Raw genomic sequence first — 17666 nt, forward strand, 5'->3', positions numbered from 1 at the left:
GAGACCCTATCTCAAAGTGAAACTTAAAAAGTGCTGGGGATGCAGCTGAGTGCTAGAATGCCCCTGAGTTCAATACCCTGTTATAATAATAATAATAATAATAATAATAATAATAATAATAAAAAAAAATGTATCTGGGGAGAGAACTGCATAATGGCAGAAGCTCCATTTTGGGGGCTGGGAACGGCATCGTGGAGGTCCATTGGCACGTGGCCCAGAAGGGGGACTGGAGGAGAAAGGGCAGCACTGGGCACTGCTCCAGCCAGGCAGGAATGGGGAAGGCCGAGCCAGGAGGGGTGTTCACCCATGACAAGGAGCCAGGCGCTGGGTCCTCACCTCTACCACACCCAGCAGCAACCTCGCTGGAAATGTTCCTGCCTGTGACATCACAGCGGGGCTGGTCAATTCCATGAATCCAAGGGCACAGCACCGCCTCCTGCCAGGGCGGTGGAGGAGGAAGCTCCTCTGTGGCTGGCGGCCAGCTGAGCATCTACTGCAGGTTCCCTGTTGGTACCAACTGCAGCCACCCAGGCCCAGCCAGTTGGAAGCCAGCTGTGCCTCTGTCACCCATGCTGGCCCTGGCCCGTGTCAGCCTGGCTTCTGAGCCCACTCCCCAGGGAAGCACCAGCTGGCAGGGGTCATGATGTCCTCCTTTCTGCTGGCTGGGGTGTCTCCTGGGAGTTCCCCAGGAGGGCCCTGGAGGTGGCACATGGGACATGGAGGGCCACTCCAGCCACTGGCAGGGGAGCGGGTTGACCTGGGTGTCCAGTACCCAGGGAGGGGCTGCAGCCCCTCACTTTCACGGAGACGCTTGGGGTCAGACTCCAAATGCAGACCTCTCCCCACCAGGGGGAAGCACAGATCCAGGGAGTTGAGCCTCGCCCTTTTCCACTCAGAATGCCGCCAGCCTCTCCCCTAAAACAGCCAGACACAGTCTGGGTGCAAGGCGATGCACCCAGACTGTGAAGTCCGACCTTGTGGGTTCGAATCCTGATGGACTTACTTCCTGGAGCCGCAGACCTCTTTTGTGGGCTGACCCAGAGGTTGGCATTGTTCTTTCCTTCTGGAAAGATCCAGAAAGGAGGTATTGCGCAGGTTTTGCTGGTTTTGTGATTCTATGTTCTAACCACTCAATTTTGTTCACAAGCACCCATAAATAGTAGGTAGACATGACATGTGGATGTGACTGTGTGCCAATAAAATTTTATTTCTGGATACTGAAGTTTGGACATCATATAATTTTTTCGAGTCACAAAAAACAAATCTTTTTTTTTTTTTTTTTTTAAGCTATTTAAAAGTGAAAAAAAAAAACCCATTCTCAGTTCACAAACAAAAACAGGATTTAGCCTGCGGGCCACACAGTTTGCTGTCCCCCAGGCTGATTTGTGTGAGTGCTTAGAACAGTGCCCAGCACTCTGCTCTTGCGCTGATGCTGAGTTCGGAAGTGAGCTGTACGCGGGGGCAGGCCTTTGGGGATGGCAGTAGAAGGGAGGTCTCTGTCCCTCTCTGGTACCAGGGATTGAAACCAAGGCTTTCACTGAACAGCTCCATCCCCAGCCCTTTTTTATATTTTATTTTGAGATAAGGTCTCACTAAGTAGGTAAATTGCCCAGCCTGCTCTCCAACTTTCGACTTTCCTGCCTCAGCCTCCTGGGTTGCTAGGGTCACAGGTGTGCACCGCCATGCCGGGCAGTGGTGCTGGCTGAGCTGGTCGGTGAGAGGAGCAGCTGAGGTCTGGTTCTGAGTACCTGGAGTACCCAGCTATGTCCTTTAAGTGGCCCTTCTCTGCTTGGGAACCACCGTAGGTCCCAGCCCAGTCCAGCCACCTGCCACACCCTACCCCTCCCTCCACTGCACCCCTCCCACACACGCCAGGGCCCTGGGCCGGGTCTGTGCCCGAGGGTGCAGAGGACCCCTTGCCCCAGTGTCAGTGACCCTGGACAGCTTGGGCACCACAGCCGTCCCCCAGGGCTGGCACTTGGCATCAGGCAGTAGCTGTCCAGCCTTGCTACCTAAAGTCACATCCTGTGGCCCCGGGGAGGACAGGGTGTGGCTGGAACCCTGGCTTGGGGCTCTGGAGGTGTCCTTCTCTCTCAACACCCAGCAAAAGCTCACTGGGCCCTCACCGATGGCACCGTTGGAATGGCCTGCAGTCTTCCTCGAGTGGATGTGCTGAGTTAGCCAGGATCTAGCTCATCCTGGCCAGGTGTAGAGCTGGGCAGGACCCAGTGGCTCCACCTGCCCAGGCCCAACCCTGATTTGTCTGTAGCAGGCTTTCAGGGAGTGTCTCCAAAGGCCAGAGCAGAGACAGGAGGACCCCTCTGTGTTTGGGAGACAAGGTCTAAGTCCTTAGACCTCGGCTGCAGTCCTGACTAGATCTCTCTTCCCAGCCCCATCTCATGGCTCGTCCAGCACCTGAGTGTCCGCCAGCTGGCTGGAGAAGGCCCTGGCCAGGTGCAAGGTGTTATATCTGGGCGGCGGCGTGCCGGGCACCTGGACCCCCGGGGCTGGAGGCAGCTGCAGAGCAGAGGTGAAAGTGGGCAGGTCTTCGTCTACATGCAGGGCTGGATGGTCCTGGCCGAGCTGGCCCGGGGGAGCCTCGGGGCAGGGGGGTCCCTGGTTCCGCGCCCACCACTCCTTAGCTTTCTGCCACTGGCGGCGGGCGATGATAGAGAAGAAATCGATGAAGAAGACTTCGATGATCTCGATGACACAGACGACAGAGCAACTCATCCACAGGCCCAGCTGGCCGCCGAAGTTGGAGAGAAGCACCTCGATCTGCAAGGGAGACCACACCACACGGTCGAGGGCGCCGCTCCCCGCAGTGGGCCCCCCGCTTGCAGGGGGGGTCTTGGCCAGCCCCAAAGAGGCCCAGAGAGGAAGCCCACAGGTTGCCCGCCCCCGGCTCTGCTTGCCTTGCCCGGTCTGGCTGGCCTCTAGCAAGCCCCCTGGGTCAGGCTGGACCCCCATGGGCTGACTCTGCTCCCCAGGGGCAGGGAGATGAGTCCATTCACACACAGGTCCCGGCAGGACCCCACTCACGCTGTTGGCTGGGCTCTCCATGATGGATCTCTGGTTCAGGTCTTTGTAGAATATCAAGAGTTTGGCCAAGTCTGTCCTGCAGAAATCCCAACAGGTAAGGAAGGCCCAGGTGGGTCGGGGGCTTCGGCGTTCTGCCAGATAACAGGCCCCTTTGCAGGGCTCTCTTCCTCCCACCCAGGCCTTCAGCACAGCCCAGGCGCTGAGCTCCTCAGGGATATGAGAATCTGGTCTGTGGGCTTCTTCTAGCCCCCAGAGTGCATCTCCACCCTGGGTCTGGTTCTCAGACCATTCATTCATTCAACAGTGAGTGCCTGACCTCCAGGCTAGGTCTGTATACCCAGCCATACTCCCCTAGTATGGTGTTTTCCATAAAGCTTTGTTGCTGGTAATTGTTTGATTACAATCTCAGCTACATACAAGAAGCAGCAGGTAATGTCAATGAACAAGTTAGGCTGATGATAAGGTAGTAGAGGTAATAACCATGGTAGCAGTTAGCATTTATTAGGCACTTCCTGTTTTACCAAGCACTGTTGTAAGAACTTTACATTAACTCACTTAATTCTCGGGGTCAGGGATTTAGCTCAGTTGTTCTCTTGCCTGCCTTGTAAGCGCAAGGTCCTGAGTTCGATCCCCGATACCAAAAACAAAACAAAAAAACCCTCAATTCTCACAACCTCTCAATGAGGTGAGAAGGTATGTTTTAATCATTCCTGCATTGTACAGAGGTGGAAACTGAGACCCAGACTGGTTAAATAACTTGACCACATCTGCACAGCGAATCACTGCTGAGCCAGTGTTCAAATCCACACAGAGCCACCTCTAAGTCCCCAGTCTTCATTGCTGGTCTCTATATCCTTTCCTTATAGAACCGGAAGCTCATCCCAAAGGAGGAGCTACGTCTTCACTGTTTGCTGCTATGCTGGAAGGGAGGTTCCTTATTGCAGGAATCTTTACTCTTTCAGGAAAAGGTGGAAATAATGGGTTACTTTTGTGGTGACAGATTTGGCCCAGGGGATCATTGATCTGCAACACTTGGTTTAATGTTTTGCAAGTGCTTAGTCCAAGCCTAACTCTAGCACGACACTGCAAAGCCCGGGAACAGAGACTGTGACTGCTTAGTCAGCTGGGTCCCCAGCAACTCACCCAGCACCTGGGACCCAGTGGGCACTTGATCAATGCTGGGGGCAAGATTGGCTTCCACTGGGGCAGCCCGGGTACTGGGCACTGGGAGATGGTGACAAATGTGAGTCCCAGGTATGAGTTCACCCTTTCTCACCTGGGAAATGATATTCTTTGTCGAAATGTCAAGTGGGATTAGGAGCTTCAAGGCTAGGAGGAGTATTTTTTCAAATGGGTCACATTATATTAATAAGCCATGAAAGAAATGTACTGGGCAATGACAAGTATCTTTTCCAAGACTAAATGGAATAGTAAGTATCAGAATACATTCGAAAGGATATTCAAAATATTTACCAACTGGGGGGCCAGAGGCGCTAATGAATCAGTGCACTGTGATCAATTGGAATGGAAACACTCAGCTCTCCCCCTTTATCTGTGGGTCCTCAATTTACGTTTTCAACCAATCATGGATAAAGTATTTTCAGAAAAAAATTGCATTTGGATTGAACTTGTGGCAGAGCCTTTTTCTTTGTCATTATTCCTTAGACAATGCAGTATCACAACAATTTACCTTGTACTGGGTATTATAAGTCATCTAGAGATGACTTAAATGTAGTGGAGGCTGTGGTAGGTTTTAGGCAAATACTCTGCCGTTTTACATAAGGGACATGGACATCCTAGCTATTTGGTATCCATGGGAGGGGATCCTGGAACTAATCCTCTGAGGATACTGAAAGATGAAACTAAATTGGTTTGTTCCTTCCAAAGTGTAGCATTTGGAAATCAGCCCGAATGCTTTGAATATCATAATGAAACATTGTCGCACACCTTATTTCAATTTTATCTGCAATGGGCTACAGTGTAAAAAGCATTTCATACCATGGGTGAAGGCCAAGCAAGAGTTTGAGCAGGGCCTGGTTCATGATAGGAGCTCAATAAATATTTATTGAATAGATGGTTGAATGAATGAAAAGGAGAGGGTTTGGCAGTGAGGAAACAAGCAGAGAGACTGAGCCCTTGGTAGACAGAGGCAGAGGAAACTGGATGGAGGTGGACTTACTTGTTGAGCTTTTTGTTTATTTGCTGGCCTTGGTCCCAGGTGAGAACGCGTAACAACCACTTCTGTGATGGGGAAAGAAAGAATGGGCCCGGGGTGCCCATCTGCCCTGCCTCCTTGGCCACCCCCCGGGGCCGGAAGGCAGCAAGGACATCAGTGAGGCTCCCAGCTGGGGGACAGAGAGGGGCAGTAGAACTTACCTCTGAAACCTCAGAGGGCCACTGTGCCAGGCTGGTGGTCAGGGTCCATTCCTTAAACCTTAGGAGAGGAGAGGACAGAGCAAGTGTGGGCAGCCTGGCCCTGACCAGCCTGGTCCCCTCCCATCCCTGCCCACCCCAGCCCTCTCCCAGTCTGCCCACCTGCACGTTTCCCGGCACACTGACTGGCAGTCCAGTTCTTCCTGAACGAAGGCTTGGTACAGCTTGTAGTAACAATACACTGAGAGACGTCGGGAAGCAGCATGAGCTTTGGGGCCACTAGGCCCTTCCTGGGGTCCCTGAGTCACCAAGGGGCCCCCATAGTCTTAATTATTTTTCCTCCTACTGCCTACCAACATGGGTTCTCTGGAAACACATACTAGTCTGTGACTTTGGGAAACAGAATACATATTGGTGGTGGTTAGGAACAGGAGTTGGGGTTAGGTAGCCCTTGCTTAGGGCCCACTGGGGTACAGCTCTGTTACTCCCTGGCCAAGCAACTTTGGGAAAATTGCCTAACCTTTCTTGGTTATCTGTCCTACAAAAGGACGCTGTCAACAGCACCCAGACTGGGGTGCAGCAATTGGTCCCCAACTGGGAAATAGCACTTGAGCCAGGTTTGATGACAGAAGTAAGTCTGGTCAACATCTAATACCTCCCTCAAGCAAAAAGGCAATGGGGCAGAGGCACGGGAGCGACTTAGGCCAGGTTGGCACGGACTGGGGGTGCAGGGCGGGGCAGGTTGCACTCACTCCAGTTAGGGTTTTGCTGGTAGTTGCAGTAGTTGGCATTGGGAGGCAGAGGCTGGCTGTACTGGGCACAACCACATTTCTCCACCATCTTGGTCTGGAAGCAGGAGTAAAGGCAGATCTGAAAGAAAAGGCCCAGAGAGGCCCTGAACCCCCTGGCTGCAAGGCCAGAGAGCACCCCTTCCTCTCCCGCCCTCCATGTGCCTTTCTGCACCCGGGCCGGGGGTGGTGCCCCGACTCCAAGGGGCTGAGAATTTACACTGCACTAGGGAGACCGTGTTGAGCCGGGACTGGGATGGACATTTTCTGTCCCGTGAATGCTGACAAAGAATAAATGGGGAAATTGAAGCAGTTGTCGGAACTGAGAAACACAGCCCTCAGTCCAATTTTCAGGTCCAAAACTTCCATCCTGGGTCTTTGAGGATCATGAGCTGTCACATGATGCAGGAAGCTTGTAGCATAAAAGCCAAGGGCAGGAGCTCTGAAGTCGGCCACTCAGACTCACATCCCACATTTGCCACCTACCACCTGTGTGTCCTTAGGCAAGTCACTTCACCTTTCTGATTCGTTGCTTTCCTCATTTTTTTTTTTTAAGGTAATTACACTCAGATCTATTCCAGGAGAAGGATACAAATTACCACCAGGCAAGGCAAAGAATAAAAAAGGCAGAATCGAAGAGAGGCTCTGAGAGAGGGGCTCGGGCCTCCTCTCCCCATGGAGTCATGGTCACTGTTACCTCCGCCCATCCTTAATACTGTGACAACACAGTATCACCGCCAGGAAAGCTCACTGGATGGAACCTGGTGTCTAGCGTTTTTATTGAGATTTCATTATCTAGGCATGATTGGTTTCTTGCTGACACAACCGGTCTCTGTCTGAGTCACCTACCTCATTAGCACCAGCTCTGACACGCGGTCAAAATGCCCACCCTTAGTGACGAAGGCGCCCCTAACAGGAAACATCAGGGATTTAGAGGGCCCCTCTGGGATCTGGGATAAAGGTCAGGCCTTTCTTAGGATGAGGCACAAACTGCCCTTACTACACGAGCAGTTAATATTTTAAAAATCTTCACCCACAATAGTGAATGATTTTAAAAACCTTTTCTTCCCATTCTAGAAATTACAGAGGACATCCCCATGAAGACTCACTGAGTATGTTTCTGTCTTGCCAACGACTGCAGACTGCTAGTCAACATTTCCCTTGGACCTTTTTCCTCTACCTGCAGATCCATGAACATGAAGAAATGTCCTTCAGTCTAATATGCTGCTTTGGCCCAAAACTTCAAATAGGATTGATGAAGTGACTTGAGATCTCATGTAATATTCACACTTAACCCTAAACACCTATGCAGTCATGTTGGGGAAGATTATTACCTCAGCACCATAAAGTTTATTTCTGTACTGGAGTTCATAAAGTAAAGAGAGTAGAATTCACTTAAAAGGCATAATATATGTGAATATTGATTTATGGCCTTTTAAAACTGATTTGAGGGCTGGAAATTTAGCTCTGGTTTCGCTGCCTGCTGCGCAAGCTCAAGGACCCGAGTTTGATCCCTGGTACCAAAAAAAAACCAACAAAAGCTGATTTGAGACCCTTAAAGAAGTGGACATGATATATATTTCTGCTACATGGATTTTCCCAGGTACTTTGATGGAATATTTTATGTTTCAGTAAATCAAACAAGTAAGCAAACTCTCTCAGATACACGTGTGTTGGAAGTGATTCATTCCCCCATTATGTGATGATACCTGAAATTTGCAGTCTTTGAAGAACTAAAGTCTTAACAGTGGTTTCTGAATTAAGATAGTGAGTTACACATCTACTGTCACCTCTTGTCAAAATCATGGGTGACAGTTTGGACCCTCGAAGAAGCAGATACCAAGATACAACTAGACGAGCAAGTGTTTCTTGGAGGACACAAGGGTAAAGGGGAGTGGCACCAGGCATGAGTTGAGAGCCCTTCAGGCTGCAGAGCAGAGGTCTCCACTTCTGGGGCAGCGGATTCTGAGCCTTTCTGCACGCCGGTGCATCTGGCTGGTCCGTGGGGCCTGGGGCTCGCACAGGAGGCTCGAGAAGTGCCCTGCGAGTGTCAATGGGCACCGGGCCTGACCGTGGCCCCACGCTCCCCCCCAGTCCACCCAGGCTGAACTGTCACAGTCCCATCTCCAGGACATCGGGGCCCGCCCTGCTCCTCATCTTTGAAATAAGTACAATACCTGCTCTGTGAGATTATTCTGAGCACGATGAATCAGCCTATTAAAGTGTACCCGGTAGCTTACGGCTCAGTGTTACCCACAGGCACTTTTCCAGTGAGCTTACTTTTTTGGGGGGAGGTGGGGGTCTTAAGGCCTGTTTGACTATTTCTACTTCCTGCAGCCAGAGGGTCTCTAACAGCCCTCTTTCCTCAGTGTGCCCACCACCTCTCAGCTCCATTCTCATGGAAGCTGGAGGACGCCGTGCTGAGGGGCCCAGTCCTTTATTCTGCCAGGATGGTTTCCAGGGACTCTGTGACCCTGGTAGGAGACCAACTCCAGACCCCCAGGGTGTGAGACAAGCCTAAGAGCTCGTCACACATAGGGTGGATAACTCCAGTGTCTACGGGGCCAGCGATGAGCGTGATGCCCTGGTGGGTGGGTGAGCGCCATGGAGACCAGAGGGGCTGCTCCTGCAATGGGGCAGCTTCACCCACCCGTCATCCTGCAGGAATAGGGACCCGGTGCTGCCACCTCTCCTTGCTCTTCCAAAGAGCTGGAAATCTGTATTTTCTTGTGAAATTCCCTGATTTTCAAATGTCCAGGTTAGGAACACCAGGTGTGCAGCCTGCAGGGTCCTGCCAGTGCCAATCAGCCACCCCTGATTGGATCTGACCCTCCCCTGTGACTATGGGGGACACAACTTGCCCAAGGCACCTGTGAGTGAGAGACAGGAGCTGGCCCGGAAGCCAAGCTCCGGGCCCTCAGCCAGTGTCTCCGGGAACGTCTTCCTCCTGCCCTCACTCCACCGGCCAAGGCCCCTTTAGGGAGCGGGCGTCCCGTGGCTGTACATTCAGTTCCACGCGAACCCCCTGAGCCGAGCTCCAGTTACACATGGACTGAACAGGCCGAACAGGACTGGAACCAGCCAGCATCATTTGTTCTTGAGGTCTTTGGACGAACCCCAGGGATCCTCAGGCTAGTTCCTGGTCCCAGCCACACCCTGGCTGAGATGAAACTTTGTACCTTTGCTACAACCCAGGTCTGGACACCCCTGCCACGCCATACCTGGAGGGAGTAGGCAGCGTTGTAGATGTTCTCCACCGGCACGTCGTGCCCGTCCTCTGTGCACTGGCTGTAGGGCTCACTCAGCTTGAAGGACTCGGTCTGCAATCAGAGCAGCACAGTCAGCCTCGTCCTCCTGGGGGGCCCAGCTGGGGAGGGACCCCTGGAATTCGAGTGGCCACTTTTCATTCATTTAACAAAAATGTATTCAACACTGACTAGGTGCCCATGCCTTTCCAGACAGCATGGAATCCACCACTATCAAGACAGACAGTACCCTCTCTGCCACATGGGGCTGACATTCCAGAAGGGTAGACAGACAGGTGGGCAAAAGCCATAAATAATTCCATGATTTTGAATAATGATCAATGAAACTGATAGGGAGACTGGAAGGCTTGGGAAGAGGGAAGCCGTCAGTCCCAGAGGGACTAGGGAAGGTGCCTCTGAGATAGGAACCTTTGTCATGTTGTTGGCTCAGTGTGGAATGGCAAAAAGGAGATGTCCTTGTCAAGAAACAGGAGAAGAGAGCCAGGTGCTATGTTTTAGTGGAGTGCAGTGACACACACCTGTGATCCCAGCAGTCTGGGAGGCTGAAGCAGGAAGATCACACGTTCCAGCCTAGCCTGCGCAACTTAGCAACTTAGAGAGACCTTGTCTCAAAATAAAAAATAAAAATAGAAAATTAGCCCAGTATGACAGCTCTGGGTTCAATGTCTGGTACTGCAAAACTAAAAGAAAAAAGAAAAAAGAAATGAGCTGAGAGAACTGGACAGAGGTTACTGCCCAGACTCAGGAGGAGCCAGTGTGTCTGGAACATGCAAGGTAGAAACCGAGGGAGATGAAGTCAGCGTGAGAGGCGGAGGTCAAAGCCGCCCTGTTGAGAAGTCAGGATTTGGCTTTTTGAAAGCCAGTGCACTGCTGGTGAGTCCACCACAGGGAGGATTGAAAGATGAGCTGCTGGACTCCTGTCTGTCCACCTCAGCTACCCATTTCCCTGCCTTCTGGCTCCAGATGTTGACTTGGAAAAGGTTGATTTTCTGAGAAAGGACTAAGGAAAAGCCAGCAGAGCGAAATGATCACATGGCCATCAGAGGGAAAGCATTGCCAGTCAGAGTTGGAGAACATTATTCAACTATGTTTGATTGTGGTTCAGTCAGCTGATTCTAGCTTAATATTTGTCACTGCAGAGAAACAATTCAGACAAGCTAAACAGGCAAAAAAAGGTGGGATATAACATCCGCGTAAAAATTGAACATAAATTGTGACCGGCTGATATTGAGGGTCCAGGGTTTGTGCATGTTGTGTTCTTTTGTTTTGTTTTTTGAGACATGGTCTTGTTATGTAGTTTAGATTGGCCTCAAACTTGTGATCCTCCTGCCTCAGCCTCCTGAGTACTGGGATTACAGGCGTGCACCACCACACCCACTAGCTTTTTTCTTTTTAAAGGAAAAAAGTAAGTAAGGGTAAAGGGGAAGAGGATGGGAGATTTGTAGGAGGGCAGAAAAGTTCTTCTTGAGAGAAAGAAGGCATGAAGGGGCTTGATAGGTAGACAGTTTGGACTGGTCCAGCGGCTGTCTTCTGTCTATACCATAATTCAGCCACTGAGCCAGAAATCTCCCTCAGTGAACTGCAAGTTCCTCAAGGGCAATAGACAGTGCTCATTTTGAAATGTTTAAACAACAGATGCAAACCGAGGGGCGGGGAGCCTCTCCTCTTCCCGGGTACCCTCTGTCTCAGAAGCCCTTCCCCTTCGACAGGCACCGCTCACCTGGCCCTGCCCTCTGCTCGTCTCACTGACAGTGAAGAGAGAGGTTCTCTCCAGGTTGCTACAAAACAAGTGGACTCAGTAGCTGGGTAGCAAACCCTTTCCGAGCTTCTAGTGCTTGCAGGGCTGGGCTGGAACTGAGGTGCAGGAGTGCTGATCGTGGCTCCCCCAGGGCTCCCCAACTCCCTGACATCTCCTCAGCTGCCCCAGCAGTGATGTTCCTTGGGCCCTAAGTCCTGCCGAGCTGTCCACAGAGCCTGGAGTCTGCTGTGGGCTCTACAGCACCCTGTCCTCCAGGCACCGGTACCTGGATGTGCACACAGGCCGGGTGTGGCTGGCAGAACAGGCAGGGACTCTGTTTACCTTGGTCCTATCTGCTTCCATCTGAGGATCTAGGTAGGGGACAGGGACAGTTGCACGGGGATCTTTCGCTCTCCTCTTACAGGTAGAAAGTACTCCCAGGGGAAAGCCTAGAGCACAGCCAGGAGGCAGGGCAGGTCGTAAAGGGGTGGGTGGCCTTTATCATGCTCTCATGGCTTCTGAGGTTGGGCAGCCACCTCCTGCTTTCTTACAACACGGAGAGCCACCCACCAGCCTGATGGCTCCCTCACGCATGAGGAGGTGAGCTCAGCCGGGCTCCTCCTCCCAGAGAGGCAGCTGTCACACTGTCATTTTTGCATTTCTGTTGTCACCACTGTCCCACCCAGTAGAGGCCATAGTCGCTTTCTCAGAGTTCGCCTCACTGTATCCCAAGCTGTGTTCCACTTGCGTTCTGTTTTGGGGTGCGTCTCAGTGGGCTGAGCATGCTGGTGTCCTTGGCTCAACCAGAACAGTCCTGCATTTCCTGGTTTCCACTTCGTACATTTCTGGGTGAGATTTCTATTGAGTGAAAGACTCTACCCTTAGCAAAAAGAGCGCTCCTGTTCCCCTCAGCGATGGAGAGCATGACTGAGATGTCTGCTGACCTCAGCAAAAGGCCAAAAATGGCACCCTGAGCTACTGGGGCAGTGGAAACCCCGTCTGGCTCTGAGTATAGGTGGAGGCCCTTTCTTTCCCTTGGTGGCCCTGTCCTGCCCTTGTTTCTCAAAATGGGCTGCTACTTCTGCCAGGGAGGTCAGCAGTGACGGTGGGAATGGAGCAGGCGGATGGTTCCCTTGTCTTCTCAGACACTGCCCACACGAGCCCAGCCCCTGTGGGTACACCACAGACTGCAAGCTGATCAATGACTTTGGAAGCCACTTGGCTTAGAGTGGTTTGTGTACAGCAAAAACTGACATGATATCTAAAACTGAACTCAGTGTCTTCACTCACCTAACACCTGCTCAGTCTCCTGCCTGTGTTTCTCACGTTAGCTAATGACACCCCAGCCTGTCTAGTTGTCTAGAACCTGACCATCCATCCAGAGCTTCTCTTCTTCCTCAAAGTCAACAAGGAATCCCTCAGAAGCATTTCTTGAGTCACTTGGCTTTTACTTCTGGTTCTTGCTCACTGCCTGGTTTGACTGTCATCCTCTCTTACTGCTTGGAAGATGGAGAGTCTGGTCCTTGGCCGCCTGCACTTTCCCTTGCTCAGCGTCTCCTCCACCCTCATTGCTCAGCCTGAATCATCTGAATCACAGATCTGGCCCTGTCACTGCTCCTCACGGCCTGGTGATTCAAGCCCAAAGGCATCAGCATGTGACAGGCAGGATTGGGAAGTAGGAGCCTGGGAGAAAAGCAGCAGGCAGCTACAACTTTTGGCAATAAGAGGGGAAAAGTAAATCAGGCTGGTCATGAAGCAAACAAGCCACTGTATTCCTTAGATCAGAAAGTGGGACCCCAGGGCAAACTGAAGCAGGTGCAAGCAAAGATAGTAACAGACCAGACTGGGAACTGACCCTAAATTCATTTTACCTTCAGCATAATGTTTTCCTAGTAAGATCTCCTAGTAAGATCATAATGTTTTTCCTGGGAAGATTTCCTAGCAGAAGGGAGAAAATAAAACATTTCTAAGCACATCTTTAATGTATGCACAGGTATACCAACGTGTGCACAGGTCTATTCTTTCTTCCTAGAAGTCCCCACCCTTCCTGAAAAGGCACAAATAATTTATGACATTCCTTTGAGACCCTACTGGCTTTAGACTAGTCAGCTTTGCTGTCCTTAACCAAGCTACTCTACCAATGGGGTAGCCTGCTGTACTTCTCTTCTGTAATAAACTTCCTTTCTATTTTTGCTTTAGAACTGGTCCAGTTATGATTTCCATTTTACATGAGGTGGCTGCCCCATTCTAGCTGGTGACAAGCCCAGCCTACAAAATGTCCCCCAGCTAGCGTCAGTCTACTTTTCAAGTTCTACCTCTTACTTGATTCATTGGTACAATACATCTTGACTCATCTGTTGCTTCATTCCAACAAATACAGTCCTAATTCAACAGTGGGAGTTCCTGTGTTCCAGGGAAAATAGGCAGTGGACATGCAATGGAAAGTAGACAGTGAGCCTGCTACACTCACGTTTTCAATCATAGATCAAAAATATTAAAAACTGTATTTCTATTGCACATGTACGACTCTTTTCATGTTGTAATGCTATTTACATAGCATTAGGTATTAAAAGTAATCTAGGGCCAGGGATTTAGCTCAGTGGTTTCACCACCTGCCTCTCAAGTGCAAGGTCCCAAGTTCGATCCCTGGTACCACACACACACACACACAAAAGTAATCTAGACATGGTTTGAGGTATATGGGTGGATATGTGCAAATTACATGCAAATACCACCTCTTTATATAAGGGACCTGGTGAGCACCCACAGATTCACCCAACTGCAAATAGAAGAATAATTGGAAAGAAAATTACATCTGTACTAAACATGCATAGACTTTTTTTCTTGTCATTTCCTCCTAACCAATAAGGCTTAACAGCTGTTTTCATAGCATGTATATGACATTAGGTATCATAGGAGAATATATGCAAATACAAACACTTCATAGAAGGGACTGGAGCATTTGTGGGTTTTGGTGTTCACAGCTGTCCCGTAGTCAATTCTCCCTCCAATACCAAAGGACAATTATACGTTTTAGGTATTTGGTATAAGAGGATGAACTCTACATTTATACAATAAAGTTGTACATTGCCATTAAAATTGGTGTGGTGGAAGACTAATGCCATGGAAAGATGTTAATGATACATTTTAATGAGGAAATAAAGGCAGGTTGCAGAAGTAGGTTGTTTCATAACGAAACAAGTAAATTTAAAAATTAGGAAAGAGTGGAAAGACTTTGCCTTACATGGGTTTATGAGTGGTTTAACTCTTCTTTTTCTTTCTTTTGTTTTTATTTTGTAACATATTATAAATGCTATTTGTGTACAATAAAGTTTGCACTCCTTAGCCTGCTGGGAATAAAAGAATTACCTCTATATAGTTAGGACAATTTATTAAGTATTTAAAGGAAGAAATAAATCTCTATTTTACATTCTGCAGGAATCTAAGGGGTTAAAGTATTAAATGGAATAATATGACAACTGAAAGAAAACTCAACTCAGTATCTGATCTCAAGGAGGGCAAATCTTCAATAAACATAATAACTAAAGAAGAAACAAGTTTGGACCCAACCTGGGCAACACAGCCCATTAGCGAAAAACTGTCCTGAAATGTTTTAGAAAGGTTTTTAAAAAAGGGGCTGGTATGGTAGCTCAGTGCAAAGGGCTTTGAGATAAAAATGTCCAGAATGGTCTGCAAGGCCAGCAGAATCTCCCCCTTCTCTGTGAATTGGCCCCACAGCCCCTGGGGTGAATGGTCCACCATTGTTCACGTGTCATCTCCCATTCCCCATTCAGCGCTTTGTAGTCTGGTTTCTGTTTCACTCCTTCCCCTGGGGACTACTATGGCAAAGAACACCAATGACACTGTGGTCACCATACTCAGGACTCCTTCCACCCTTGATCTTGCTAGACCTCTCAACTGCACTTTCACTGCGGTCACACCTTCCTCGAAAGTCCCTTTTTGGGGAGGGCAAAGTTTTGAGACCGTGTCTCACTAGGTAGCCCAGGCTGGCCTCAAACACGTAGCGATCTTCCTGCCTCAGCCTCCCGAGTGCTGGGATACAGGTGTGCGCCATCATGCCTGGCTCCCGAAAGTCTGTTCTTGATTTATCTGATACCAACTCTTTCTAGCTTCTGCTCCTCTTTCTCAGCCTCTGCTTCTCCATTTTCTTTCTGCTCAGCCCCTAAACATTTGGAGATGCTTATGGTTTTGTTTCAGGTCTTAGATGATGACATTCATGTCCAAGTCTAGAATTACCTCCCATATTTTCTCCTGAGCTCAGAGCACTTACTTACTGGACATTTTATTTTCACCTTGTTTTTAAAAAGGCACACCAACTGGGTATGTCCTGCACTGAAGCGGTCATCTTCTCCCTCAAGCATACCCCTCTTCTTGTATCCCCTAGTTCTGAGCCCTCATTCACCCCATTGCCCAAGCTAAGACTTAAATATCCACCTACATTCCCCTGGCTCTTCTTGCTAATAACTGGTTGTCCAGCCTGTTGTTTCTATACTGTAATGTGTCTCCAAAGTCCATTTCCTTCTACTCATCCCCCTTTTGCCTCAACATAGGTCTATATTATTTCTTTCTAGAATTACTACAAATGTGCTAGTGTATTGATTACACTTCAGCCAAAGTGAGTTTTCAAAGGATGGCTTAACATAGTTTCTGTGGCCCTTCAGTAATTGCTACATGGTTTTCATGACAAGCCCTTCCTAACATTGTTTGCAAAACATTTGTCCTTTAAGAATTAATCATTTAGACCTGGGTGTGGTGGTGCATGCCTGTGGTCAAAAGGATTACAAGTTTGAGGCCAGCCTGGGTTGCATAGCTGGTCTGAGGTCAGCCTAGGCTACCTAGTGAAACCCTGTCTCAGAAAACGAAACAATTGATTATTTAGGAAGTCTTCTCCAATAGCTTCTAACTCCATCTGTCCATCCATCCATCTATCATCCATCCAATATCTACTGGATATTACATATGTTCTAAGAACTGAGCCTGGGTACAAGACAGGCAAAGTACTTCCTTCTACAGAGGTAGGGATTATATTGCAAAGGTATATTAATTTTGTCTTTCCTTGTTAAAGGTAAAATCTTTGAAGGAAGTAGCTCTGATGTGTTCATCTTTGAATATTTGATGCTTTGAACATATACTTTCTCAATTAAGTAAGGAAAGTTGGTTAACCAATTATTTAACTAAGTCTACCAGCTTAACACATCTATCAAACATAAGTAAGTAAATAAACAAATAAATGAGGAAGGAAGCCTGAGTACAAAGAGTACTCATTCTTACTGACTCCCTGCTGACCTCCTGGGTTTTTTGTTGTTGTCGCTCTAAATGCTCATAAATCAAGCCTAGAGCCGATTGAACCTGCTCTATGGTTTTGATTTTCCACATCTCAAATTAGGTGTAGCAGAAAACTCACCCATGTCTTTGCTTACCCACCCTAGTAAAGAGGACCTTGCTTAGCAACATGGTGGTCATTTCCAACCTCAGAGCAAACCCTAAGAGGGCAAAATTCATTCCTCTTTGCACTTTTGCAAACCCCACTTTCTCTCGGCCCAGTTTGCAGATGCTATGAGAGGCAGAGACGAGGAGAAGGGCAAAGTGTGAGAAGGGTCAGAGGTGGTCCTGAGGGTGGGACCATGATGGCGTTAGTGACTTTATACGAAGAGGAAGAGGGGCCTGAGCCAGCACACTCGCTCTGTCTCGCCATGTGATGCCTCTGCCGTGTTCTGGTGCAGCAAAGAGGCCCTTACCAGACATTAATTAGTCTGTGCTCTTAGCTTCAGTAGCCCCTAGAACTGTAGGCCAAATAAACTTCTATTCTCTATAAATTACCCAGTTTTAGGTATTTTCTTCTGACCACAGCAAACAGACTCAAACACCCATGATGTGCGCTCCTGCAGCCTGCACTTCTCCCTCATAGTACTCATGATGCTTATAACAATTCATTTGCACAATTTCTTATTATTGGTCCTTTTTGTCTGACTCTGGGCTCCAGGAGGACAGGGACAGTATCTCGAACACTGGTGGGTCGCCAGTGTCTAGAACATAAGAAGCACTCAGAAAATATTGCCGAGTGGCCAAATGCTGGGCGAATGTCCAAGCCCCTAATGCCCACCGTGCTCCTTCATAGCCCATTCAAAGCCGTTTGCAACTATGAGTTTTGTGCCCTCCAACTCACTTTCACCGGGAAAGATACAACTTTCTTCTCCTCTGTTTAGAATTGTTCAAGGTTCTAAAGGCAGATTTCCTCAGTGTGTCACCTCTTGTGACCGGTGAAAATACGGATCCTTGGACACATCTCCCAGAGATTCTTCTTTAGCAGATTTGAACCTGATGACCAACTGCTCTGGATGACAAGTTTGTGAGGGATGAAGGGTGGGAAGTTTAATGTGGGACATTAAGTTTGGATGGAAATAAAGGAGTGAATGGATAGTCCACAGAGAGATTGTT

General features: G+C 49.1%; 1 protein-coding gene across 3 annotated transcripts in view; it reads right to left on the minus strand.

Moving 5' to 3' along the window:
* Positions 1-1223: 1223 nt before the first annotated feature.
* Positions 1224-17666, minus strand: part of Scnn1g (sodium channel epithelial 1 subunit gamma) — a 28586-nt gene continuing 12143 nt past the window's right edge. The window contains exons 7-13 of one of the 3 annotated variants that reach the window (XM_004855937.4): positions 9425-9523; positions 6168-6285; positions 5578-5656; positions 5419-5476; positions 5222-5283; positions 3043-3118; positions 1224-2778 (exon numbers count right to left, since the gene is read on the minus strand). In XM_004855937.4, coding sequence (XP_004855994.1) covers positions 2398-2778; positions 3043-3118; positions 5222-5283; positions 5419-5476; positions 5578-5656; positions 6168-6285; positions 9425-9523 — 873 coding nt within the window. In that variant the 3' untranslated portion in view covers positions 1224-2397. The remainder of the gene's footprint in view (positions 2779-3042; positions 3119-5221; positions 5284-5418; positions 5477-5577; positions 5657-6167; positions 6286-9424; positions 9524-17666) is intronic. The other 2 variants (XM_004855938.4, XM_004855939.4) reach the window with 2 other exon arrangements.

This window comes from Heterocephalus glaber, unplaced genomic scaffold (assembly GCF_053883595.1).
Source record: "Heterocephalus glaber isolate CG9 unplaced genomic scaffold, H.glaber_assembly_v1.0 deba00000943, whole genome shotgun sequence".
NCBI classification, from domain to species: Eukaryota; Metazoa; Chordata; class Mammalia; order Rodentia; family Bathyergidae; genus Heterocephalus; species Heterocephalus glaber.